Source organism: Misgurnus anguillicaudatus, chromosome 6, assembly GCF_027580225.2.
Source record: "Misgurnus anguillicaudatus chromosome 6, ASM2758022v2, whole genome shotgun sequence".
Lineage (NCBI taxonomy): Eukaryota > Metazoa > Chordata > Actinopteri > Cypriniformes > Cobitidae > Misgurnus > Misgurnus anguillicaudatus.
In genome coordinates this window covers 28,575,494-28,597,245 of record NC_073342.2, presented here as the reverse complement: position 1 = coordinate 28,597,245, position 21,752 = coordinate 28,575,494, and the positions used below count along the sequence as shown (strand labels likewise).

Here is a 21,752-nt window from a genome sequence, read left to right as displayed (position 1 = left end):
AACTAACTGGCTTACCGATATTTCCAGCAATCACTGGATGGCGTTGTTACACAAAATTTGACGCTGTGAGAATGAAAGGGACATGTTTTTATATTGACCAAATTAAATGTGTTAATGTACCTTTCGCGCTCTATGGCAGGCAGGGTGGACAGATAAATACTCAACATGTTTAATCTGAGTGATTTCATAAGTTATTTACGCCTGCCGGCTGTGTAAAACGTTGCTTTGTTCCGCTTTTTTGAATGGAAGCCAACGGAAGCGCTGCTTTTTTATCCCCCGAAAAGGGGCGGTGACGAAATTTACAGTCAAGTTCCCGGATGTTCGAAATGTTTCCCACACGAACTCAAATCGTCATCGTCACATTTAAACTCTTCCTCTGAAGCTTCCAGCTCTGATTTATTCAGTTGTTGGTGTTTCTCTTTTTGACGACTGAGGTTCGTGTTTGATGTACTTTCACTTTGACGACAGAATTCATAGCTGTATGTTTATAATGTATATATTTACACATTTGTCTTCCGGTTTATCTTATTAATGTGAGTTAATAATGTGTTTAATGTAACGAGATTTTATAAATGATCTTCTCTAGACCGCAGTTTGTATTTACAGTAACCTGAAGTGAAGTTTTATTTCCTTTATCTTCCCTGTTGAGTCAGAATGATGAACTGCTGCGGTCTCGTCACTAAAGAAAAACAGCCAGGTATAAACTCACCTAGTTACTGTCTATCACTAAAGCTTTTTATTTGACAGACAGACAGACTGATTGTTGTCATGTTTGTTTTCTTGTCAGTTCCTCTGAAGAGCATCAGAGTTGAGGTGCAGGTGAAGAGTCATGTAGCTACAGTCACCTCCACTCTGCAGTATGTGAATGAGGAAGAGCGCCACCTGGAGGCCTTGTTTGTGTTTCCTCTGCCTGCTGATGCTGCTGTCTGTCACTTCAGTGCCAAGATCGGAGATCAGGAGATTGTGGCAGAGGTTCAAGAGAGACAAACTGTGAGTCTAAACACCTACATGCAAAAAACATACAGGAAATGATTAGGCACTTTGTGTGTGTGTGTGTGTATTTTTAAATTCTCTCTGTGTTGTAGGCGAGGGATCAGTATGATGATGCTGTGAGTTCGGGTCAGCAGGCGTTTCTGTTGGAAGAGAGTAAAGAAAGTTCTGATGTGTTCAGTCTGAGTGTTGGGTGTCTTTCACCGGGTCAGAACGCTGACATCACCATCACATACATCACTGAGCTCTCTGTGCAGGCCGACCACTCGCTGCGCTTCTGTCTGCCTGCTGTACTCAATCCCAGATACGCACCAGCAGGTACTGCACTTCAACAGCTGTCAACACTTTACATTAATACCACACATTTACAGTAACACACAAGATTTACAGTAATAAGTGAGTTTAAAGATTGTTTTTATAACACACTCTCTGTGTCGTCCTCAGGTTCAGATGCTGGAATAGTTTCAGAGATTTCGTCATGTGACTCTGTTCCCTACACTTTGACTCTTAGTGTTCATGTGAGCTCTCCAAACCCCATCTCCAAACTAGAGTCCAACTGTACTCTGGATCCTCTTGTGTTCCTCAACTCTGATCACACTCAGGCAACGGTACTGTGGGGTTAATACAGTTTATATGTGTGTGTTTTACAGAGATAATGTTGTTTAAAGCCTGTAATAATGTATTTGTGTGTTTGTGTTTTAGGTGAATCTGAGTTCTGGTCACAAGTTTGATAAAGATGTTGAGTTGTTTCTGTACTATCAGAATACCCATCAGCCCACTGCTATAGTGGAGGCAGGAGTGACCACTGCAAAACCAGGTACAGACTACATCAATCTGATATAAACGAAACAATTTTTATTGATACCTTAAAACACAATACAATGAATTACCTTCACATCAGTCATTGATCTCTTTCTCTGTTTCAGGTTCTCTGATGAGTGACCCAGTGGTGATGATAAGTTTGTACCCAGAATTCCCAGAGGAAGTAATGTCATCATTAGCAACTCAAGGCGAGTTTGTTTTTGTGATTGACAGATCAGGCAGTATGGCCTCTATGATGCATAATGGGAAAAGAGCACAAAGTCGCATAGAAAGTGCAAAGGTATTTTGTACTTTTTTAAACAAACAATAGAAGTTTAGTAAATGTATTTGAATACGACTTTTTAATCTCTGTACACATCTGTCTGTCTGCAGGAAACTCTGCTGTTACTGTTGAAGAGTCTGCCCATGGGCTGTTACTTTAATATCTATGGATTTGGCACTCGTTTTAAGTCCTTCTTCCCGTTAGTAACTAGAATCTAAATCATCTAAAGTTGTTATTTTGTTATATTCATCATGTGAGAGGATTTTAATGTTTGTGTCATTGCAGTCAGAGTGTTGTGTACAATCAGGACACAATGGATCAGGTACTGAAGAGAGTCAATGAAATGCGAGCAGACATGGGCGGCACAAAGATTTTACAGCCCCTAGAACACATCTACAGTCAACCCTGTTACCCTGAACACCCCAGACAGGTGCATCACCTTAAAATACATCAATTCATACACGAAAACAAACCTGAAGCATTTAATAACACTGGATTTTTTTTATTTGTCAGGCTTTCATTTTTCAGATGGTTAAGTGTCATTTGTAAGATGTTTTTTCTCTGCAGTTGTTTGTCTTCACTGATGGAGAGGTGAGGAACACTAAAACGGTTCTGGATCTCGTGAGACTTCATACTAAATCTCACAGGTACATTTCTCTTTATTTCCTAGTAAATTATTGAAGATTTAATTGATGATTTGTATCTTCAGGTGTTTCTCATTCGGGATTGGTGAGGGTGCAAGTACCGCCCTCATCACAGGAATGGCCAGAGAGGGATCTGGACACGCCCAGTTCATCACAGGCACAGACCGCATGCAACCCAAAGTGAGACTATGAATGAGTTTTAGTTTGAAACAAGAGATGATGTAAATGTAGAGGGTTTGAATCTGTATGAGATTGTTTTATTTCTCTTCAAATGTTATCAGGTGATGGAGTCTCTCAGGTTTGCTCTTCAGCCTGCAGTGAACAAGATCTCAGTACAGTGGAAAGTACCAGATGGCATTACTGTTGACACACTGTCTCCACCCATCAATGCGATCTTCCAGGGTCAAAGGTCACTTATTTATGCACAACTTAAAGGACAGGTGAGAACTTTCAGGTTTTTATCTTCTGCTCATGGGTTTGTAGATAAATAGTTTTCTTTTCATTTCTGTGTGATAGAGTTCAGAAAGCTCTGAAGGATCAGTGATAGTTCAATACAACCTGAAAGATCAACCAGTGACAAACCAGCTTCACTTCTGCCTTAAACCAACTGAGGACACTGGGTAACATAAACAAAGCACAGATTCATCCTGATTCAGACTCATTCAACAAACTTAAACTTTTCGTCGATGTTTCTGCAGGTTGTCCGTCCATCGATTGGTGGCCCGGTCTCTGATTCGCTGTCTGGAGCAGGAGGAGAGGACAGGAGGTGTAGATGTGGATGATATCAGGAGGAGGATGGTGGAGATCAGTGTTGAAGCAGGAGTGAGCAGTGTTCATACAGCCTTCATTGCCATTAATAAAAACAACAGAGAGGCTGTGAAAGGACCTCTAATACAGAGAAGAGTACCAACACAAGGTTCGTTATTTTCAACAAATTATAAATGTTAAAAATGTATTGCTAGAGCACGCTACAAAGACTGTAAACCAGGGGTCTTCAACGTTTTTTGGGTCGGGGACCCCTTAGATGAGATAGGCATGGAGCAGGGACCCCCTGATACTAAATGTGTAAAACTGATATTTAAGTTATCAGTAAGGTACGAGAGGCTGCCTTTTCATATTAGGCACAACGCAAAGTGGAGTAAAGTACAACTATTGACCAATCAGAATCAAGGACTGGAACTGTTTTATAAATAGAAACAAACCATATTGTCACACAGCCATACTATATTAAGACAGTACATTGGCACTATTATGCTGTTGTTGTACATGCATAATTTTTTGTTAAAGTAGATTTAGTTTTTATATGAATATAATAATAATATGAATATAATAATAATAATATAATATTATTTTAAGGTATTTGCAGTGTAATAGATTTTCATTTTACTGTAAATTTACCTGAACCTGGGCTTTCAGTTTATAAAGATGACTGATCATGGTGAATGGCACAAAGACTCTCTATTCTGGTGGGGATAGAGGTTGTGCTACTTTATAATTCAGAGGTTTGTTACCTTTCTCGTGTATCATCATTGTCACAAGTTTGAGTAACGCAGGTTTATTTTCTGCATAGATTCATATCAGACTCAGGAGAAAACATGCATTGAGTCCGCGCGCATCTCTTTGGGGCAACTTTTTGAGAGGCAGATTTCAACCTGACTATGAATCTTGCACAAAGCACCATCACTGTGCGCGTTTCATATATTTTTAAATGCGAGCGATAGTTTTGTCACAGTTTATAATGCAGACGCGGTGTGGTGTAATTTGCCTGTTGAATTAGCGCTTTAAATCTGAACCGCGTGAAACAGCTGTCCAAGTTCAGAAACTTAGATGAGACAATGTCGCACACTGATCTTAAAATAACTTTCTGAAAGAAAGACACACATGCCTATAAGATTTACCTGTTTTATGATGCGTTTTCTGTCACTACTGCTGCTTTCTGAGTGTACATTAATAATCTTCAGATATTTGTTTTTTGGTCCGCTTGCTAAACTAAACGCGCGCCTTGGCGCGCCACGCACATGCACAACTTAAAGGGGACATATAACGTTTTTTGTACATATATTTTACGTTTTTAGCAAAAAATAGCTTGTGGTCAAACATCATTTGGCGGACCCCCTGCAGTTCCGTCGCGGACCCCCTGGGGGCCGTGGACCCCCGGTTGAAGACCCATGCTGTAAACTATGTGATACTGAGTTGAAGAGTTAAATCGTTAAATCGTTTTCACCATTTGTGTGTTCAGGATTTTTTAGGGGACCCTAAAACAGGTGGGCGTGGTTTCAGCACCAACAGTGGACACGCCCCCAGCCTTTAAGAGTAGAAAGCCTGCCTTTTTTTGATAGCTTGAATTTTTTTATCATTTAAATTTATCTGGGAGGTTAATATCACATTTTACTGTGGTGTCACAAACACATTTGATATCTGACTTTACAGGGACTTTTATATATTTAGTGATTTTAGGTATGTCAAGTTTAGCAGTATTTGGTTATAGTATTGTTATAATATTTCCTGCTGGTAACTGGTGGTGTGTTTGTGTTTTAGAGATGCGTAGATTATCAGCGGCGTATTCCTGCACAAGTAAGAAAACACACATTCACTATGTACATCTTAAATTTGTTGATATGGTTTAGCAGCGAGTGTTTTTTACTAACTGGTTGTCTTGTGTTTTTTAGAGAGGTCCCGTTCCAAGAGATTATTAAAATCTCCACAATTTAAAGGTGCAGTGTGTAATTTTTAGAAGGATCTCTTCACAGAAATGCAAAATAATATACAAAACTATATCATTAAAGAGTAACTAAACCCTAATCCAACTTTTTTTAGTTAATGATCTGTAAGAATGATGGTTTATTAGTGCTGTTCATTGATTTTAGTAAGTTTTTGGATATTTGGATATAAAGTGTTTCAATACTACAATATATGGTGTAAAAACGTCTGAGTGCTGCCCTCTTCAGGTTGAACGGTGGCTACTGCAGTTGAATTTTCCTATTGGATGTTGGGTCCAAAAAATGACTCGTGACGTAAGCAGGTTCAAGCTTACCACGCCCTTGTTACGATCTCACCACACACTTGGTACGAGCTTAGTTCCTCCCCTCTATCTCTGTTGGGATCTGCCCACTTTTCTTGCATTTTTCAAATATTGCCAGTGGGTGGAGTCAGGCTCTGACCAGGGGTTTAGTTACGCTTTAAGGGTGTATAAAGGCCTTTTTATAATTAACTGTTATGTTTTTATTACCTTAGAATGAGACTTTTTATCATACATACATACACCGAGGGTCCCTTACATGGAAGTCGCCATTTTGGGCAGCCATGTTTCTACAGAAGCCCTTAACGGACAAACTTTTTTTACTAAGTTGTCTCCGACGATGACATGTTGTTCCTGTGGTGGCTACTCTATGCGTTTCAGAAGTGAGGGGTGAGCAGTGGACTGAGCTGTTGGTTGCAATTCGAAACCTCACCATTAGGTAAGGGATAATGTAGAGGCAGCCTGTAGTTATTGGGAAATAAGCCCCGACAGTGTGATCAGGACCCGACGCGAAGCGGAGGGTCTTGTATCACACTGAAGGGGCTTATTTCCCAATAACTACCGGCTGCCTCTACACTATCCCGCTTATTACACGGCTACTTGCCACATAAGAAAAAAAAACTGGACATTAATATGAATTTGAAACATTTTATTGGCATATTTGTTTTAAATTAACATTTTTATCCTTCCGCGAAACTTTGCACAGATGCATAAAATGCTCGTAATACCTTATTAAGATCCTCTGCTTCATACTTGTCTGTCTCCATTTTTTTTCTCTTTTAGCCAGTCTTTGAGAAGTTTTAATGCCCATTCTGTTTTTTTGGTGTTGGCTTTGTAGCTGTCATGCTCTATTTTGTCAAGTTCAGTCTCAGTAAGCTGTCGGTGTCTTGTCGTGGTTGTCGAGTGTTTGTCACAAGATGGCGCCAAACAGACAGTAATCTTTATTGATTTTTATTGGCGCGGAGCGATTTTACTCGTGCAAGTAGTGCCGGCTATGCGTTATTATTTTGGAGCGGTTATTATTTGAAAAGAACGAACCTGCAAATGTCTCAACTGACCAATCAGAATCAAGCATTCCAGAGAGCCGTGTAATAAATGCCGCTAACATTTACACACTGCACCTTTAATATCTGACTTTACAGGGACTTTAATATTTAACGATTTTAGGTCTATGTATGGCATATTTATAGTATTGTTATAATATTTCCTGCTGGTAACTGGTGGTGTGTTTGTGTTTTAGAGAGGCGTGGATATCCAGTATCATATTGCTACACAAGTAAGCAAACACACAGTCACTTTGTAGATCTTAAATGTGTTGATAGAGTTTAGCAGCGAGTGTTTTTTAGTAACTAGTTGTCTTGTATGTTTTTTAGAGAGGTCCAAAAGATCATTGAATTCTTCAAGTAAGAAAAACTCTCAGTCACTGTACAAATATGTTCTTGTTAGTTATTTATTTGTCCTGATATAGTTATATTTAAATATATCAGGACAATAATATATTTATTACACCTCTCAACACTCAGCATAAAAAATTTAAACATAAAAGACAAAAGAGTCTGAATTCAACTTTGAATGAAATATTTTAATACAGATCCACATAAAACAACAAATAACTTTGTGTATAAAGTTAAACAAGTTTTTTTTTTGTAACTTATCAAAATGTGAAATTTCATAAATATTTCAGAAATGTTTCAGGCTGAATCTGATTTTATTCAGTTTTTGAATTGTTCAGACAGGATTAACAGTTTGTTACTAATGTTTAGTAGTTTATATGTGAGAGGATTTACTGTATTGTGTTGTTGTATTTGTGTTTTTTCACTTAATTAAGACATTTAATATTTCTCATAGGTCTGATGGATGTTGCACCTGCACGAAATCAGTTAACAAGTAAGACTATAAATAAACACTCTCACTAATCTATCTGAAACACGAACCACAAACCTCTTTTTGGTTAAACATTGTTTTTATTTACAGAGGTCAAAAATGTATTTTTTCTTAATTCTAAAAGCAAGTCTGTACAATCTGACCAGAGAAGCTTTTTAAAGCAAACAAGACGTTACTGGAAACACAAACACACAAATATCTTTACATTCAAATCTCATTTGTCACACATTTTTATCTTGACAGAATGAGCAATGTTTGTATTCACCAGAATCTAATCCTGAGATGAGCTCTGATCTCCATGAGGATTCTTTACTTCAGCTGATTACTCTACAAAAAGCTTCAGGCTGCTGGGAACTGAACGCTGCTTTGGCCCGAGTGTTTGGAAAGACTGAAGATGAGCTGACCAATCAGAAACCAGCACAGGTGTGACATATGATTCAACATGATGAAATAATGAAAGATGATAATAAATGCATGTGTACGGTGTGTGTATTTGTGTGTACAGGTGGATGGGTCAGTGTGGGCCACTCTTCTGTCTCTCATCTGGTTATACGGCTATAAAATACAGCAACAGATTGAGTGGCAGTTTGTGGCCATGAAGGCGGCGTCATGGATCGGCTCTCAGAACGGTGAGATCTCCAAACCAGACGACATTCATCAGCAGATAAAGAGACGTTTGGTCAAGTATTAAACTAAAGTGATGTGTGTGTTTGTGTGTGTTTCAGTGGTCAGTCTGTCTCAGTGTGTGTGTGATGGGAATCATTTACTGGGATGTCAAGTGAAAGAAGAAACTTTGGGAATCTGAAGACTTCACTTTTTCTACCTCCTGTGATGTCAGAAGGCCAAAGATCTCTTATGAATATTAAGTTCATTTACAGTATTAGCTGTTCAGAAAAACATGTTTTAGACACATTACTGTTTTTCTTGTCTAGCAGTCTTTATATTTCAGTTCAGTTATTAGAGATGTTGGATTAAGCTCTAGTCCCAGACTAGACTAGACTGAATGTGTGAGCTGTCCTAACTGAACACAGCTTACATCTTAAAATATATCAGTGTCATTGTTTTGTCTCAAGATACACACCAGTGATGTTTTTGAAAGGCTTGTTTAAAAAAAACACTTTCTAACAAGAGTTCAGTGAAACTTCTTAGTTTAAGACATTTTTAACTTTTGAAATGAAAATTAACATATCTGAAAACCTTTATGTGAAACTGTTTGTTATATTTACAATGTTTTCAATAAAAATTTGTGTACCCTAAACTGATACATGAGGTGAAGTTATTAATGGTTTATTGTACAACAGAAATGTTTTTAATATTACTCACTAGTTCATAAAAAATAATTCATTATTTTGATACTAAAACAATTAATGTTTTGTCTTAAATGTTTGACACTTGACTTTGTTTTTATTACATCATATATTTCTTTTTTTGTTTAATGCATTAAATGTAATATTATGTACCCTATTCTAAAATATAGTTACACTATTTTTAATATTTTATTTATATGTGTTAGTACTGCATTAGTTTTTATGAGTATTTGAAACTGCCAGTAAACTGCTGAATATTAATTAGGGTGCGCTGTCATTGGTTACGTTCATTAAGGATCCGCCCACGATATTTAATTAATATTCATGAGCGAATCTTTTGTCATACGCACAACCAGAGTCATATAAAGTGAGAGTTACGAAACGCTTTGATCTCGCCGCCGCGCGGTCACGTGATTCATGTAACGTTCTACAGTTCCTAACCAAGCAGGGCTGTCAATCTGTTTGCATAGGTTTTCAGCTATTTTAGGTAAATATTAGCTTGTAATGTGAATTGATCACTATACTTACTATGTTTATAACGTTTTGTTTTACTAGGGAGTGATGGAAATACAGAAAATCAGTTAATAAAGATAAACAGTTAATGATGACCCAAAGATAACTGTGGTTATCTATACCAACTACAGCAACACAGTTTATCTTTTATTTTTATAGCAAAAATATGGATATATAAAAGGCTATCAATCAGCTAAAAACAAAATTCCTACACTATTACTATATTAAAATCACAAAAAAGATCGCCAACGCGGTATATTGTAACAGTGAAGCATAAAAGAAACACACTAAAAACATATTTAATTGTATTTATAGTAGACATTAAATGTTAATAAAATTATACATGATTTTCGAGGATACATCACTCGTATTACTTACCAAACACAATGAAACACATAGCAGCATTGTGAAGCAGTGTGACTTTCTTATGAGGCATTAGGTTGTCGCTGTTGCCCCCTAGTGTTACTCGTAATATATAAAAAAAGATAAGTATAAAGTAGATGGCCACCAGTAATAAAATATTAAACCATTAAAAACACATTATACACAACTCATTAAAATATAAAAAAATTCTAGTTATTATTAACGATAATCATTACCTACAGCAGAGATCATAAAATATCACTGTTGACTATATTCATAAAATGTCTGAAAATGTAAAGAGAAACGGTAATTTCATCGATTTACCAGCAGGTGCCATTGAAATGAATGGGCTTCAGTGCTGCGTTTGGAACTATGCGTCACTACCGGTCACTACATGACACGCTGTTACTTCCGCATTCCATTCTTACAACGGTCGTCTATGTGAGTGTCGTAACTCTATTTTTATACGACTCTGCGCACAACTATGCGCACAACCGGCGCAACGTCATAGAATGTCTCTGAACAGGTTCACGCCCACTTTTGGGGGAAATCGCACTAGACGTTCCATTGGCTTCCATTCAAAATAGCGGAACAAAGCAACGTTTTTAGACAGCCGGCAGTCGTAAATAACTTATGAAATCACTCAGATTAAACATGTTGAGTAATTATCTGTCCACCCTGCCGGCCATAGAGCGCGAAAGATAAATTAACATATTTAATTTGGTCAATATAAAAACATGTCTCTTTTATTCTCCCAGCATCAAATTTGTGTAACAACGCTCCCTATTGGCCAGAGGTGTCTTACCCGGACATTAAACACGTACCTCATCAAGTCAACAGGGAAGCAAGTGAATGATTTTACTTCGTATTTGAAAGTTACTTCGTATTTATTTATTATGTCTTTATATTTAGAGTAATGAGTGCCCTTTTCCGTCCAGCCATACAACTAACTGGCTTACCGATATTTCCAGCAATCACTGGATGGCGTTGTTACACAAAATTTGACGCTGTGAGAATGAAAGGGACATGTTTTTATATTGACCAAATTAAATGTGTTAATGTACCTTTCGCGCTCTATGGCAGGCAGGATGGACAGATAAATACTCAACATGTTTAATCTGAGTGATTTCATAAGTTATTTACGCCTGCCGGCTGTGGAAAAACGTTGCTTTGTTCCCCTATTTTGAATGGAAGCCAACGGAAGCGCTGCTTTTTTTATCCCCCGAAAAGGGGCGGTGACGAAATTTACAGTCAAGTTCCCGGATGTTCGAAATGTTTCCCACACGAACTCAAATCGTCATCGTCACATTTAAACTCTTCCTCTGAAGCTTCCAGTTCTGATTTATTCAGTTGTTGGTGTTTCTCTCTGAGGATTTTTGACGACTGAGGTTCGTGTTTGATGTACTTTCACTTTGACGACAGAATTCATAGCTGTATGTTTATAATGTATATATTTACACATTTGTCTTCCGGTTTATCTTATTAATGTGAGTTAATAATGTGTTTAATGTAACGAGATTTTATAAATGATCTTCTCTAGACCGCAGTTTGTATTTACAGTAACCTGAAGTGAAGTTTTATTTCCTTTATCTTCCCTGTTGAGTCAGAATGATGAACTGCTTCGGTCTCGTCACTAAAGAAAAACAGCCAGGTATAAACTCACCTGTTTACTGTCTTTCATTTAAGCTGTTTATTTGACAGACAGACAGACAGACAGACAGACTGATTGTTGTCATGTTTGTTTACTTGTCAGTTCCTCTGAAGAGCATCAGAGTTGAGGTGCAGGTGAAGAGTCATGTAGCTACAGTCACCTCCACTCTGCAGTATGTGAATGAGGAAGAGCGCCACCTGGAGGCCTTGTTTGTGTTTCCTCTGCCTGCTGATGCTGCTGTCTGTCACTTCAGTGCCAAGATCGGAGATCAGGAGATTGTGGCAGAAGTTCAAGAGAGACAAACTGCGAGTCCAAATGCAAACAGGAAAAGGCACTGCAGAATCACTTAAACATAATATGCATTTATTTACTCATATTTAAATTGTCTCCCTTTGTGTGTGTTGCAGGCGAGGGATCAGTATGATGATGCTGTGAGTTCGGGTCAGCAGGCGTTTCTGTTGGAAGAGAGTGAAGAAAGTTCTGATGTGTTCAGACTGAGTGTTGGGTGTCTGTCACCGGGTCAGAACGCTGACATCACCATCACATACATCACTGAGCTCTCTGTGCAGGATGACCACTCGCTGCGCTTCTGTCTGCCTGCTGTACTCAACCCCAGATACACACCAGCAGGTACTGCACTTCAACAGCTGTCAACACTTTACAGTAATACAGCACATTTACAGTAACACACAAGATTAACAGTTAAACCACACATTTACAATAACACACAAGATTTACAGTAATATCACACATTTACAGTAATACACAAGATTTAAAGTAATAATTGAGTTTAAAGATTGTTTTTATAACACACTCTCTGTGTCGTCGTCAGGTTCAGATGCTGGAATAGTTTCAGAGATTTCGTCATGTGACTCTGTTCCCTACACTTTGACTCTTAGTGTTCATGTGAGCTCTCCAAACCCCATCTCCAAACTAGAGTCCAACTGTACTCTGGATCCTCTTGTGTTCCTCAACTCTGATCACACTCAGGCAACGGTACTGTGAAATTGTGTGTTTAATACAGTTGTTTGGTTTGTGTTGTCATAGAAAGCCTGTATTGATGTGTTTGTTTATTTGTGTTGTAGGTGAATCTGAGTTCTGGTCACAAGTTTGATAAAGATGTTAAGTTGTTTCTGTACTATCAGAATACCCATCAGCCCACTGCTATAGTGGAGGCAGGAGTGACCACAGCAAAACCAGGTACACACTACAGTACATCAATCATATATAAACTAAAAAAAATTGTATACCTTAAGAACATAATACAATTATTTTTTAGATCTTCACATCAGTCATTGATCTCTTTCTCTGTTTCAGGTTCTCTGATGAGTGACCCAGTGGTGATGATAAGTTTGTACCCAGAATTCCCAAAGGAAGTGATGTCATCATTAGCATCTCAAGGGGAGTTTGTTTTTGTGATTGACAGATCAGGCAGTATGGCCTCTATGATGCATCATGGGGAAGGAGCACAGATGCGTATAGAAAGTGCAAAGGTACAAATGAGTTTAAACATTTTAAATTTTAAAAATGTATTTGAATACGACTTTTTAATATCTGTACACATCTGTCTGTCTGCAGGAAACTCTGCTGTTACTGTTGAAGAGTCTGCCCATGGGCTGTTACTTTAATATCTATGGATTTGGCTCTGATTTTGAGTCTTTCTTCCCGTTAGTAACTAGAATCTAAATCATCTAAAGTTGTTATTTTTTTATATTCATCATGTGAGAGGATTTTAATGTTTGTGTCATTGCAGTCAGAGTGTTGTGTACAATCAGGACACAATGGATCAGGCACTGAAAAAAGTCAATGAAATGACAGCAGACATGGGCGGCACAGAGATTTTACAGCCTCTCAAACACATCTACAGTCAACCCTGTTACCCTGAACACCCCAGACAGGTGCATCACCTTAAAATACATCAATTCATACACGAAAACAAACCTGAAGCATTTCAAAAGACTGGAGTTTTCCAAATTTGTCAGGCTTTTAATTTTTCAGATGGTTAAGTGTCTTTGTAAGATGTTTTCTCTCTGCAGTTGTTTGTCTTCACTGATGGAGAGGTGGGGAACACTAAAGAGGTTCTGGATCTTGTGAAACTTCATGCTAAATCTCACAGGTACATTTCTCTTTATTTCCCAGTAAATTATTTAAGATTTGATGAATGAAATAAGCTGCTGTGTTTGAGTTGTTTTCATATCTTCAGGTGTTTCTCATTCGGGATTGGTGAGGGTGCAAGTACCGCCCTCATCACAGGAATGGCCAGAGAGGGATCTGGACACGCCCAGTTCATTACAGGCACAGACCGCATGCAACCCAAAGTGAGACTATGGATGAGTTTTAGTTTGAAACCAGAGAAGGTTTGAATCTGTATGACATTGTTTTATTTCTCTTCAAATGTTATCAGGTGATGGAGTCTCTCAGGTTTGCTCTTCAGCCTGCAGTGAACAAGATCTCAGTACAGTGGAAAGTACCAGATGGCATTACTGTTGACACGCTGTCTCCACCCATCAATGTGCTCTTTCAAGGTCAAAGGTCACTCATTTATGCACAACTTAAAGGACAGGTGAGAACTTGAGGTTTGTGATTTTATCTTCTGTTCATGGGATTGTACAGGCCTGTTTCACACTGAGATAAATTGTTTTCATTTCATTTCTGTGTCATAGAGTTCAGAAAGCTCTGAAGGATCAGTGATAGTTCAATACAACCTGAAAGATCAACCAGTGACAAACCAGCTTCACTTCTGCCTTAAACCAACTGAGGACACTGGGTAAACCATTCTCTGAAAGCATGTGAAAAATTAGGTCATTCAGATGAATGCCTGTTTTGTGACATAGGTAACGAATCTTTTTTATGACTTTATTCTCATTATATATTGACTTTATTCTTGAAATTGTACGACTTTATTCTCGTTATATATTTACTTTATTCTCAAAATTGTACGACTTTATTCTCGTTATATATTGACTTTATTCTCAAAATTGTACGACTTTATTCTCGTTATAAATTGAATTCTTGAAATTTAACGACTTTATTCTCGTTATATATATATTGACTTTATTCTCAAAGTTTTACAACTTTTTTCTCGTTATATATATTTACTTTATTCTCAAAGTTTTATGACTTTGTTCTCGTTATATATTTACTTTATTCTCAAAATTGTACGACTTTATTCTCGTTATATATTTACTTTATTCTCATAATTGTACGACTTTATTCTCGTTATATATTGACTTTATTCTTGAAATTGTACGACTTTATTGTCGTTATATATTGACTTTATTCTCAAGGTTTTATGACTTTATTCTCATTATATATTGACTTTATTCTTGAAATTGTAAGACTTTATTCTCGTTATATTGACTTTATTCTCAAGGTTTTATGACTTTATTCTCATTATATATTGACTTTATTCTTGAAATTGTACGACTTTATTCTTGTTATATATTGACTTTATTCTCAAAATTGTACGACTTTATTCTCGTTATAAATTGAATTCTTGAAATTTAACGACTTTATTCTCGTTTTATATATATTGACTTTATTCTCAAAGTTTTACAACTTTTTTCTCGTTATATATATTTACTTTATTCTCAAAGTTTTACGACTTTGTTCTCGTTATATATTTACTTTATTCTTAAAATTGTACAACTTTATTCTCGTTATATATTTACTTTATTCTCATAATTGTACGACTTTATTCTCGTTATATATTGACTTTATTCTTGAAATTGTACAACTTTATTCTCGTTATATATTGACTTTATTTTCAGTTTTACAAATGTATTCTCGTTATATATTGACTTTATTCTCAAGGTTTTATGACTTTATTCTCATTATATATTGACTTTATTCTTGAAATTGCACGACGTTATTCTCGTTATATATATTAACTTTATTCTCAAAATTGTAAGACTTTATTCTCGTTATATATTGACTTAATTCTCAAAGTTTTACGACTTTAATTTGTTGTGACCTACAAATTTAAACATGTTACAATACATTATCTGTGGGGCATTTTGAGCTAAAACTTTACATACGCACTCTGAGGACACCAAAGACTTATTTTACACCTTAAAAAAAATCTCATAATAGATTTTTTAACATTTTTGTCAGATTCCTTACATTTTTGTCGATGTTTCTGCAGGTTGTCCATCCATCGACTGGTGGCCCGGTCTCTGATTCGCTGTCTGGAGCAGGAGGAGAGGACACGAGGTGTAGATGTGGATGATATCAGGAGGAGGATGGTGGAGATCAGTGTTGAAGCAGGAGTGAGCAGTGTTCATACAGCCTTCATTGCCATTAATAAACACAACAGAGAGGCTGTGAAAGGACCTCTGATACAGAGAAGAGTACCAACACAAGGTTTGTCATCTCATTGTTTGTTTCTGGATCTGTGCAGGAAATATATTTGCAAATATATCCAAATTTTAATTTTGAAGTTGCTTGTCTTGTCATTGACCGAAAAGTTGACAGAAATATCAAGATTTTGTCATAGGATATTATTTAATATAACTCCAATTGTTTTCATTTTAAGAAAGAATGTCAGTAATGTTAAAGAGTAAAATTTGAGAGAATTTCTGTGAACTTTTCCTTAAAGATGGTATTTGTTTCATCATGTTGTTCACCATATTGATATGTCTAACCAAACATTGTTTTAGGGTGGCAGATGGCCGGTGCTGTGCTACCATCGTTTTGTAAGACAAATAATAATTTTTCTCTTACCTTATATATGTTTTGTGAGTGTTTTAGTTTAAATTATAATTTGGGTTTGGATCTGTTTCCTAATATATATAAAAAAGTGTATTTTTAGTTGCTATTGCTGAGATATGAAGTGTCAATCCTTAAAATTTTCTTTGATGGTGTAGATTTAATATGTTTACATTAAGATGTGATACTTATTTCTATTTTAGTTATGCGTCGAAGTCCCGATATGTACAGTAAGTCCTCTTGCACTCTTTGTATTACATCTCTCACTGTCTGACAACATATAATAGGCCACAATTTATTCATTTTATAAAGAAACATAATAATTTACATAACTATAGCTTTGAGCAACACATGCATCCCTTTAGAAGTATTAGGGTTTATTTGGTTAAAGGGACACTCCACTTTTTTTAAATATGCTAATTTTCCAGCTCCCGTAGAGTTAAACATTTGATTCTTACCGTTTTGGAGTCCATTCGGCTGGTCTCTGGGTCTGGCGTTGGCGCTTTTGGCGTGGCTTGGCATAGTCCATTGAATCTGATTAAACCATTGGCATCGGACAAAAGAATAACTAAAGAGCAGTGCGTAATATCATTACGCCTGCTGCAGCCATGTTACGGCAGCAGTCACTGATTATTACGCAGGAATAAGAGTATAGTTCCTAGCCATATCTGCCTAGAAAATCACAACTTTTAATTTTCTGTCGGTCTTAGTACACGATGTAACTACAGAAGACTTAAGCTTAAAATAGGAAATGCTAATAATGCTAATGGTCTAATCAGATTCAATGGATTGTGCTAAGCTATGCTAAAATTGCTAGCGCCAGACCCAGAGATCAGCTGAATGAATTCCAAAAATGTGTAAATCTGCATGTGTAAATCTCTAGAATCAAACTTTTGAATTAGATTGGGTACATTTGATATGTTTACATTTTTAAGATGTGTAATATTATTGTGTTTTAGTGTCAGGAACTGGAAGCTCCTGTTCTTCAAGTAAGTCATCTGGCACTCTTCATATAGATGTCTCTCATAATCTCACAACATATACTGTAACAGTCATCAATTTCAAAATGAAACATAATTATTTACATTATTGCAGATGTATTCCTTTAGAAATATTGGTGTTTATTTGGTTCACTGCAACCCAGACAGCAGACAACTCTGGGCCGGATCTGCACCGAAGTTGGGGATCCGGACCAGAGCTGTTGAACTAAATTCTGGACAGTTCTGTCAAAAAAACATTTTACCATTAATAATATGTGAAATTAAATGCTTTTCAGGGATGCATAACACATACTTTGAGGAACCAGCATGCTGTGAGTTTTCTTTGTATACAGATCATATAATAGACCACATGGCATTCATTTCAAAAGGACACTTTTGAAAATAATTTAGATTTTTTATTTATTTACTGTAACTATATGCATAATTGTTATATTTTTGATTTGTAAATATTTATGTTACTTTGACTTTGCAGATTCTGATTTACTACAATGGGGTACGTAGGCCAGTGTATATTTGAAAGTATTTGACTGTTTATCCTAAAATTAGCAGAATTTTCTATTTTAATGACGATTAATCCAATGTGATGACAAATCTCTGAGATCTCACACATGCAAGATACAATGAAGTGGCATGAACTTCACAGTTATGTGGGTCAAAGACGAGACGTCACCATTTTGGTGTCCGCATCAAATATAATTTACAAAAGTGATTTTACATACAAAAAAAAACATATAAAATGCAAGTAAAATGTCTACTTTTATGTTTCAAATAACTTTTGTGAAAATACAATGACCAAATATGAGTTTAATAATGCTCCAAAGTGTAAAATCGTCATTCAGCGTAATGGTCCGGACTATGATTTTACTAATACATTTTTAAATAAACGTATAAAATACCATGTTAAAAAAATTTTTTGCTTCCTTGGCATGTTCACATAAGTATTGGCTGTTTTATATTAATAGTACTATGTGTTATTTTTTTCGTTAAATATTGAAACAACTAGGGGACTTTTGTCCCGAATATGCAGTTTGTCAGAGGTCATTCAGTGTAACGGGATCAGGAAACCATTTTGAAATTAAATAAACAAACAATAGTCATCAAGCAGTCTGTGACATTATCAAAAGACCCCCTGAAGACCATGTGGTGATTCAGCAAGGTAAGTTTATTGCCCTTAATTATTTGATAATTTCACCTTTTCATAGTGTGGTATCTTGAGTTACAAAAATGACTGTCATTCAGTGAAATGCAAAAAAACACTTTTATTGTTAGATTTTTGGAAAAAAAAGTAGATGTTGTGAATAATGATGATAAACCTTTCTGGTCAAGTTCACTGTTTGATATAGGTATCTAGTTGTTAACAACTAATATTAGCTTAAGTAAAAGTTTCGTCATTCAGGGTAATGTTTTGTCATTCGGTGTAATGCAAATTGTATGTTACACCACAGTGTCATCCATTACACTGAATGAGAGTGTCACTGTTTAGATAACATTTTTAGCATTTTATTTCTATTTCAGATAAATGAGGGATGTTTAGCACAAAAAAAATATCAAACTTTATCAATATTAATGTTTTAATGCATTTTTGTCTTTTTGGTACTGATTTCTTTTAGATGCCCACAAACAAAAAGTTTCTAGGCACTGGCAGAAAGTAAATGCAGACCCAGTAGCTAGGGCAATGCATTTAGCAAGGAGACGAGAAAGGTATTGAGGAGTGCAATGTAAAAATAATAGGGCTGGGTTTAAAAAGATAGAGTTCTCGATTTTAATCAATTCTAATTTTGAAGAAACTATAGTGATTTGTAAATCACAATAATCGATCTTTCAGTCTATGCTGTTTTCAGATGATGTTAATCAATATCAAATTGATTTGAAATTGAATCAAATCGTGAAATTTGTGTCCAAGCCTAGCCCTACAGAATAATAGTTTACTGCTGTTTTTAGATAGAGACTCCACCCTACCTATACCACAAGTTAAAGGGATAGTTCACCCAAAATGAAAATTTGGTCATTATTCACTCACTCTCACGTTGGTAAAAACCTGTATGAATTTTTTTGTTCTGATAAACACAAAGGAAGATACCCTGAGCAATGTTTGCAACCAAACCGTTCGTGGACCCCATTTACTTCCATATTATTATTTTTAGTATCATAGTATGGGGTCCACAAAAGGTTTGGTTACAAACATTTCTCAAAACATCTTCCTTCCATTTATGCGGGTTTGAAACAACACGAGAGTGAGTAAATGATGACAGAATTTTCATTTTTGGGTGAACTATCCCTTTAAGAGAGGCCACTGAGGGGATTCTCCGCCCATAATACAAATCCTGATGTAATTTATGTTGCCAAACAGAAAGTGTTTTTAATTAATAACACGTTTCATATAGATCTATGTCAATAATTTTATGTCAAAAATTACATGGAATCTGTATTTCAGCAACCAGAGAAGAAAGCAAGCTGCCTTGGCTGCAAATCCAGATCACCCGTCAATCAGGAATTTATCAGATGCTGCAGCTGAGAAGAAGCGAAAGCAATGGCGGGAAAATCAAAGAAAACACAGGGCAGAAGTTAAACGTATAAGGGCAGTTCTGGATTTTAATTTACAGTATTACCACCTGTTCCGTTAATTTTTACGAATATGATATGCATTGTGGAATAAAATGATTATTCATTTCAGCATCTACTTCTGTGATTTGTTTAGGAATTAAATGATACAGAATAATATTCAAAACATTGCAATAATGGAAACACTATTTTTGTCAAAAAAAAAAATGGTCACTATTTTTGTGAAAAATGTCATTCAGTGTAACAAACCATGGTCATTCGGTGTAACAGATATATTTACGTAGAAATGAAACAATATACTTATTCTGAGCTGTACTTATTAAAATATTTAAAATAATGTGTGATCCTACAAAAATTTTATTTGATTTGAATTGATTTTCACTTCCTTACAAAAACTTCTTGCTGACAAATGGGTAAAACCTAATGGTTTAAAGGATATTGGCGAAGTAAAATGCTTTAAAATGACAAATAGTTAGTATTTTGTGTCTGCACTGTGATCTATAAATAGAGTCTTGTAATGTGTCATCAAATAATAGTTTTTCTAAAAATGTCTGATAATATTTTTTTGCATAAAAATATTGTTACACTGAATGACATTTTAGTTGGTGTCTTCTGAAAAATTCCAGTAAAAATGTATGGTAGTAATTATTTTTTGCTCAGAAAAACATAAAGTTAAACAGGACATATTCTAATGTATGTGAAAAAGACTAAATTTAAAGCTCTTTTACACTTTTATTTTTTTATGCTTTAAACCCCCTTTTCGTCTTTGACCCATGTACAATTGTGTAAACAAGCACTCATTCAGATAATCTTAGCATGCAAAATTTATTTTTGTCTCTTCAATGTTTATAGTGCATTAAAATGCAGTACAGTTCATTGCTTTGCAAATTTCCACTGAACATAATTTTACCACTTTATGTGTGTTCAGAAGAATCTGATCTCCATGATGATCCTTTACTTCAGCTGATTTCTTTTCAAAAAGCTTCAGGCTGCTGGGAACTGAACGCTGCTTTGGCTCGAGTGTTTGGAAAGACTGAAGATGAGCTGACCAATCAGAAACCAGCACAGGTGTGACATATGATTCAACATGATGAAATAATGAAAGATGATAATAAATGCATGTGTACGATGTGTGTATTTGTTTACAGGTGGATGGGTCAGTGTGGGCCACTCTTCTGTCTCTCATCTGGTTATACGGCTATAAAATACAGCAACAGATTGAGTGGCAGTTTGTGGCCATGAAGGCGGCGTCATGGATCGGCTCTCAGAATGGTGAGATCTCCAAACCAGACGACATTCATCAGCAGATAAAGAGACGTTTGGTCAAGTATTAAACTAAAGTGATGTGTGTGTTTGTGTGTGTTTCAGTGGTCAGTCTGTCTCAGTGTGTGTGTGATGGGAATCATCTACTGGGATGTCAGGTGAAAGAAGAAACTTTGGGAATCTGAAGACTTCAGTGTTTCTACTTCCTGTGATGTCAGAAGGCCAAAGATCTCTTATGAATATTAAGTTCATTTACAGTATTAGTTGTTTGTGTTTTTGCTTTTCAGAGAAACATGTTTTAGACACATTACTGTTTTTCTTGTCTAGCAGTGTTTATATTTCAGTTCAGTTATTGGAGATGTTGGATTAAGCTTTAGTCCCAGACTAGACTGAATGTTTGAGCTGTCCTAACTGAACACAGATTGCATCTTAAAATATATCAGTGTCATTGTTTTGTCTCAAGATACACATCAGTAATGTCTTTGAAAGGATTGTGTTTAAAAACCACTTTTAATAAGAGTCTAATGAAACTTCTTAGTTTAAGACATTTTTTACTTTTGAAATGAAAATTAACATATCTGAAAACCTTTATGTAAAACTGTTTGTTATATTTTAAATGTTTTCAATTAAAATTTGTGTACCCTAAACTGATACATGAGGTGAAGTTATTAATGGTTTATTGTACAACAGAAATGTTTTTAATATTACTCACTAGTTCATAAAAAATAATTCATTATTTTGAGACTAAAACAATTAATGTTTTG

The 21,752-nt window shown here is 35.9% G+C and overlaps 1 protein-coding gene across 2 annotated transcripts; it reads left to right on the top strand.

Annotated features, from left to right (window-relative positions):
* The first annotated feature begins 349 nt into the window (after positions 1 to 349).
* On the top strand, positions 350 to 21,639 carry LOC141349252 (von Willebrand factor A domain-containing protein 5A-like). 2 transcript variants are annotated; one of them, XM_073868915.1, is made up of 21 exons: positions 350 to 434; positions 654 to 697; positions 788 to 990; positions 1,086 to 1,308; positions 1,435 to 1,598; positions 1,693 to 1,807; positions 1,917 to 2,092; positions 2,185 to 2,273; positions 2,360 to 2,504; positions 2,642 to 2,721; positions 2,784 to 2,898; positions 3,000 to 3,158; positions 3,235 to 3,338; positions 3,417 to 3,634; positions 5,257 to 5,292; positions 6,978 to 7,013; positions 7,111 to 7,140; positions 7,586 to 7,624; positions 7,890 to 8,044; positions 8,127 to 8,250; positions 8,347 to 8,871. In XM_073868915.1, exons 2-21 carry the CDS (start codon positions 655 to 657, stop codon positions 8,424 to 8,426), a joined length of 2,334 nt encoding a protein of 777 aa, XP_073725016.1. In that variant the 5' UTR covers positions 350 to 434; position 654; the 3' UTR covers positions 8,427 to 8,871. The 2 variants fall into 2 exon arrangements, with proteins under 2 accessions (XP_073725016.1, XP_073725015.1); XM_073868914.1 differs by lacking the exon at positions 8,347 to 8,871 and adding an exon at positions 21,094 to 21,639 and having other exon boundaries at positions 352 to 434.
* Positions 21,640 to 21,752: the final 113 nt, after the last annotated feature.

Bases quoted from the DNA above. Each gene is read 5' to 3' on its own strand.
- LOC141349252 (XM_073868914.1), top strand. From the start codon at position 655: ATGATGAACTGCTGCGGTCTCGTCACTAAAGAAAAACAGCCAG. The intron at 2,899-2,999 runs GTGAGACTATGA...AAATGTTATCAG, and splicing joins CAGACCGCATGCAACCCAAA to GTGATGGAGTCTCTCAGGTT. The intron at 8,251-21,093 runs GTGAGATCTCCA...TGTGTGTTTCAG, and splicing joins ATGGATCGGCTCTCAGAACG to TGGTCAGTCTGTCTCAGTGT.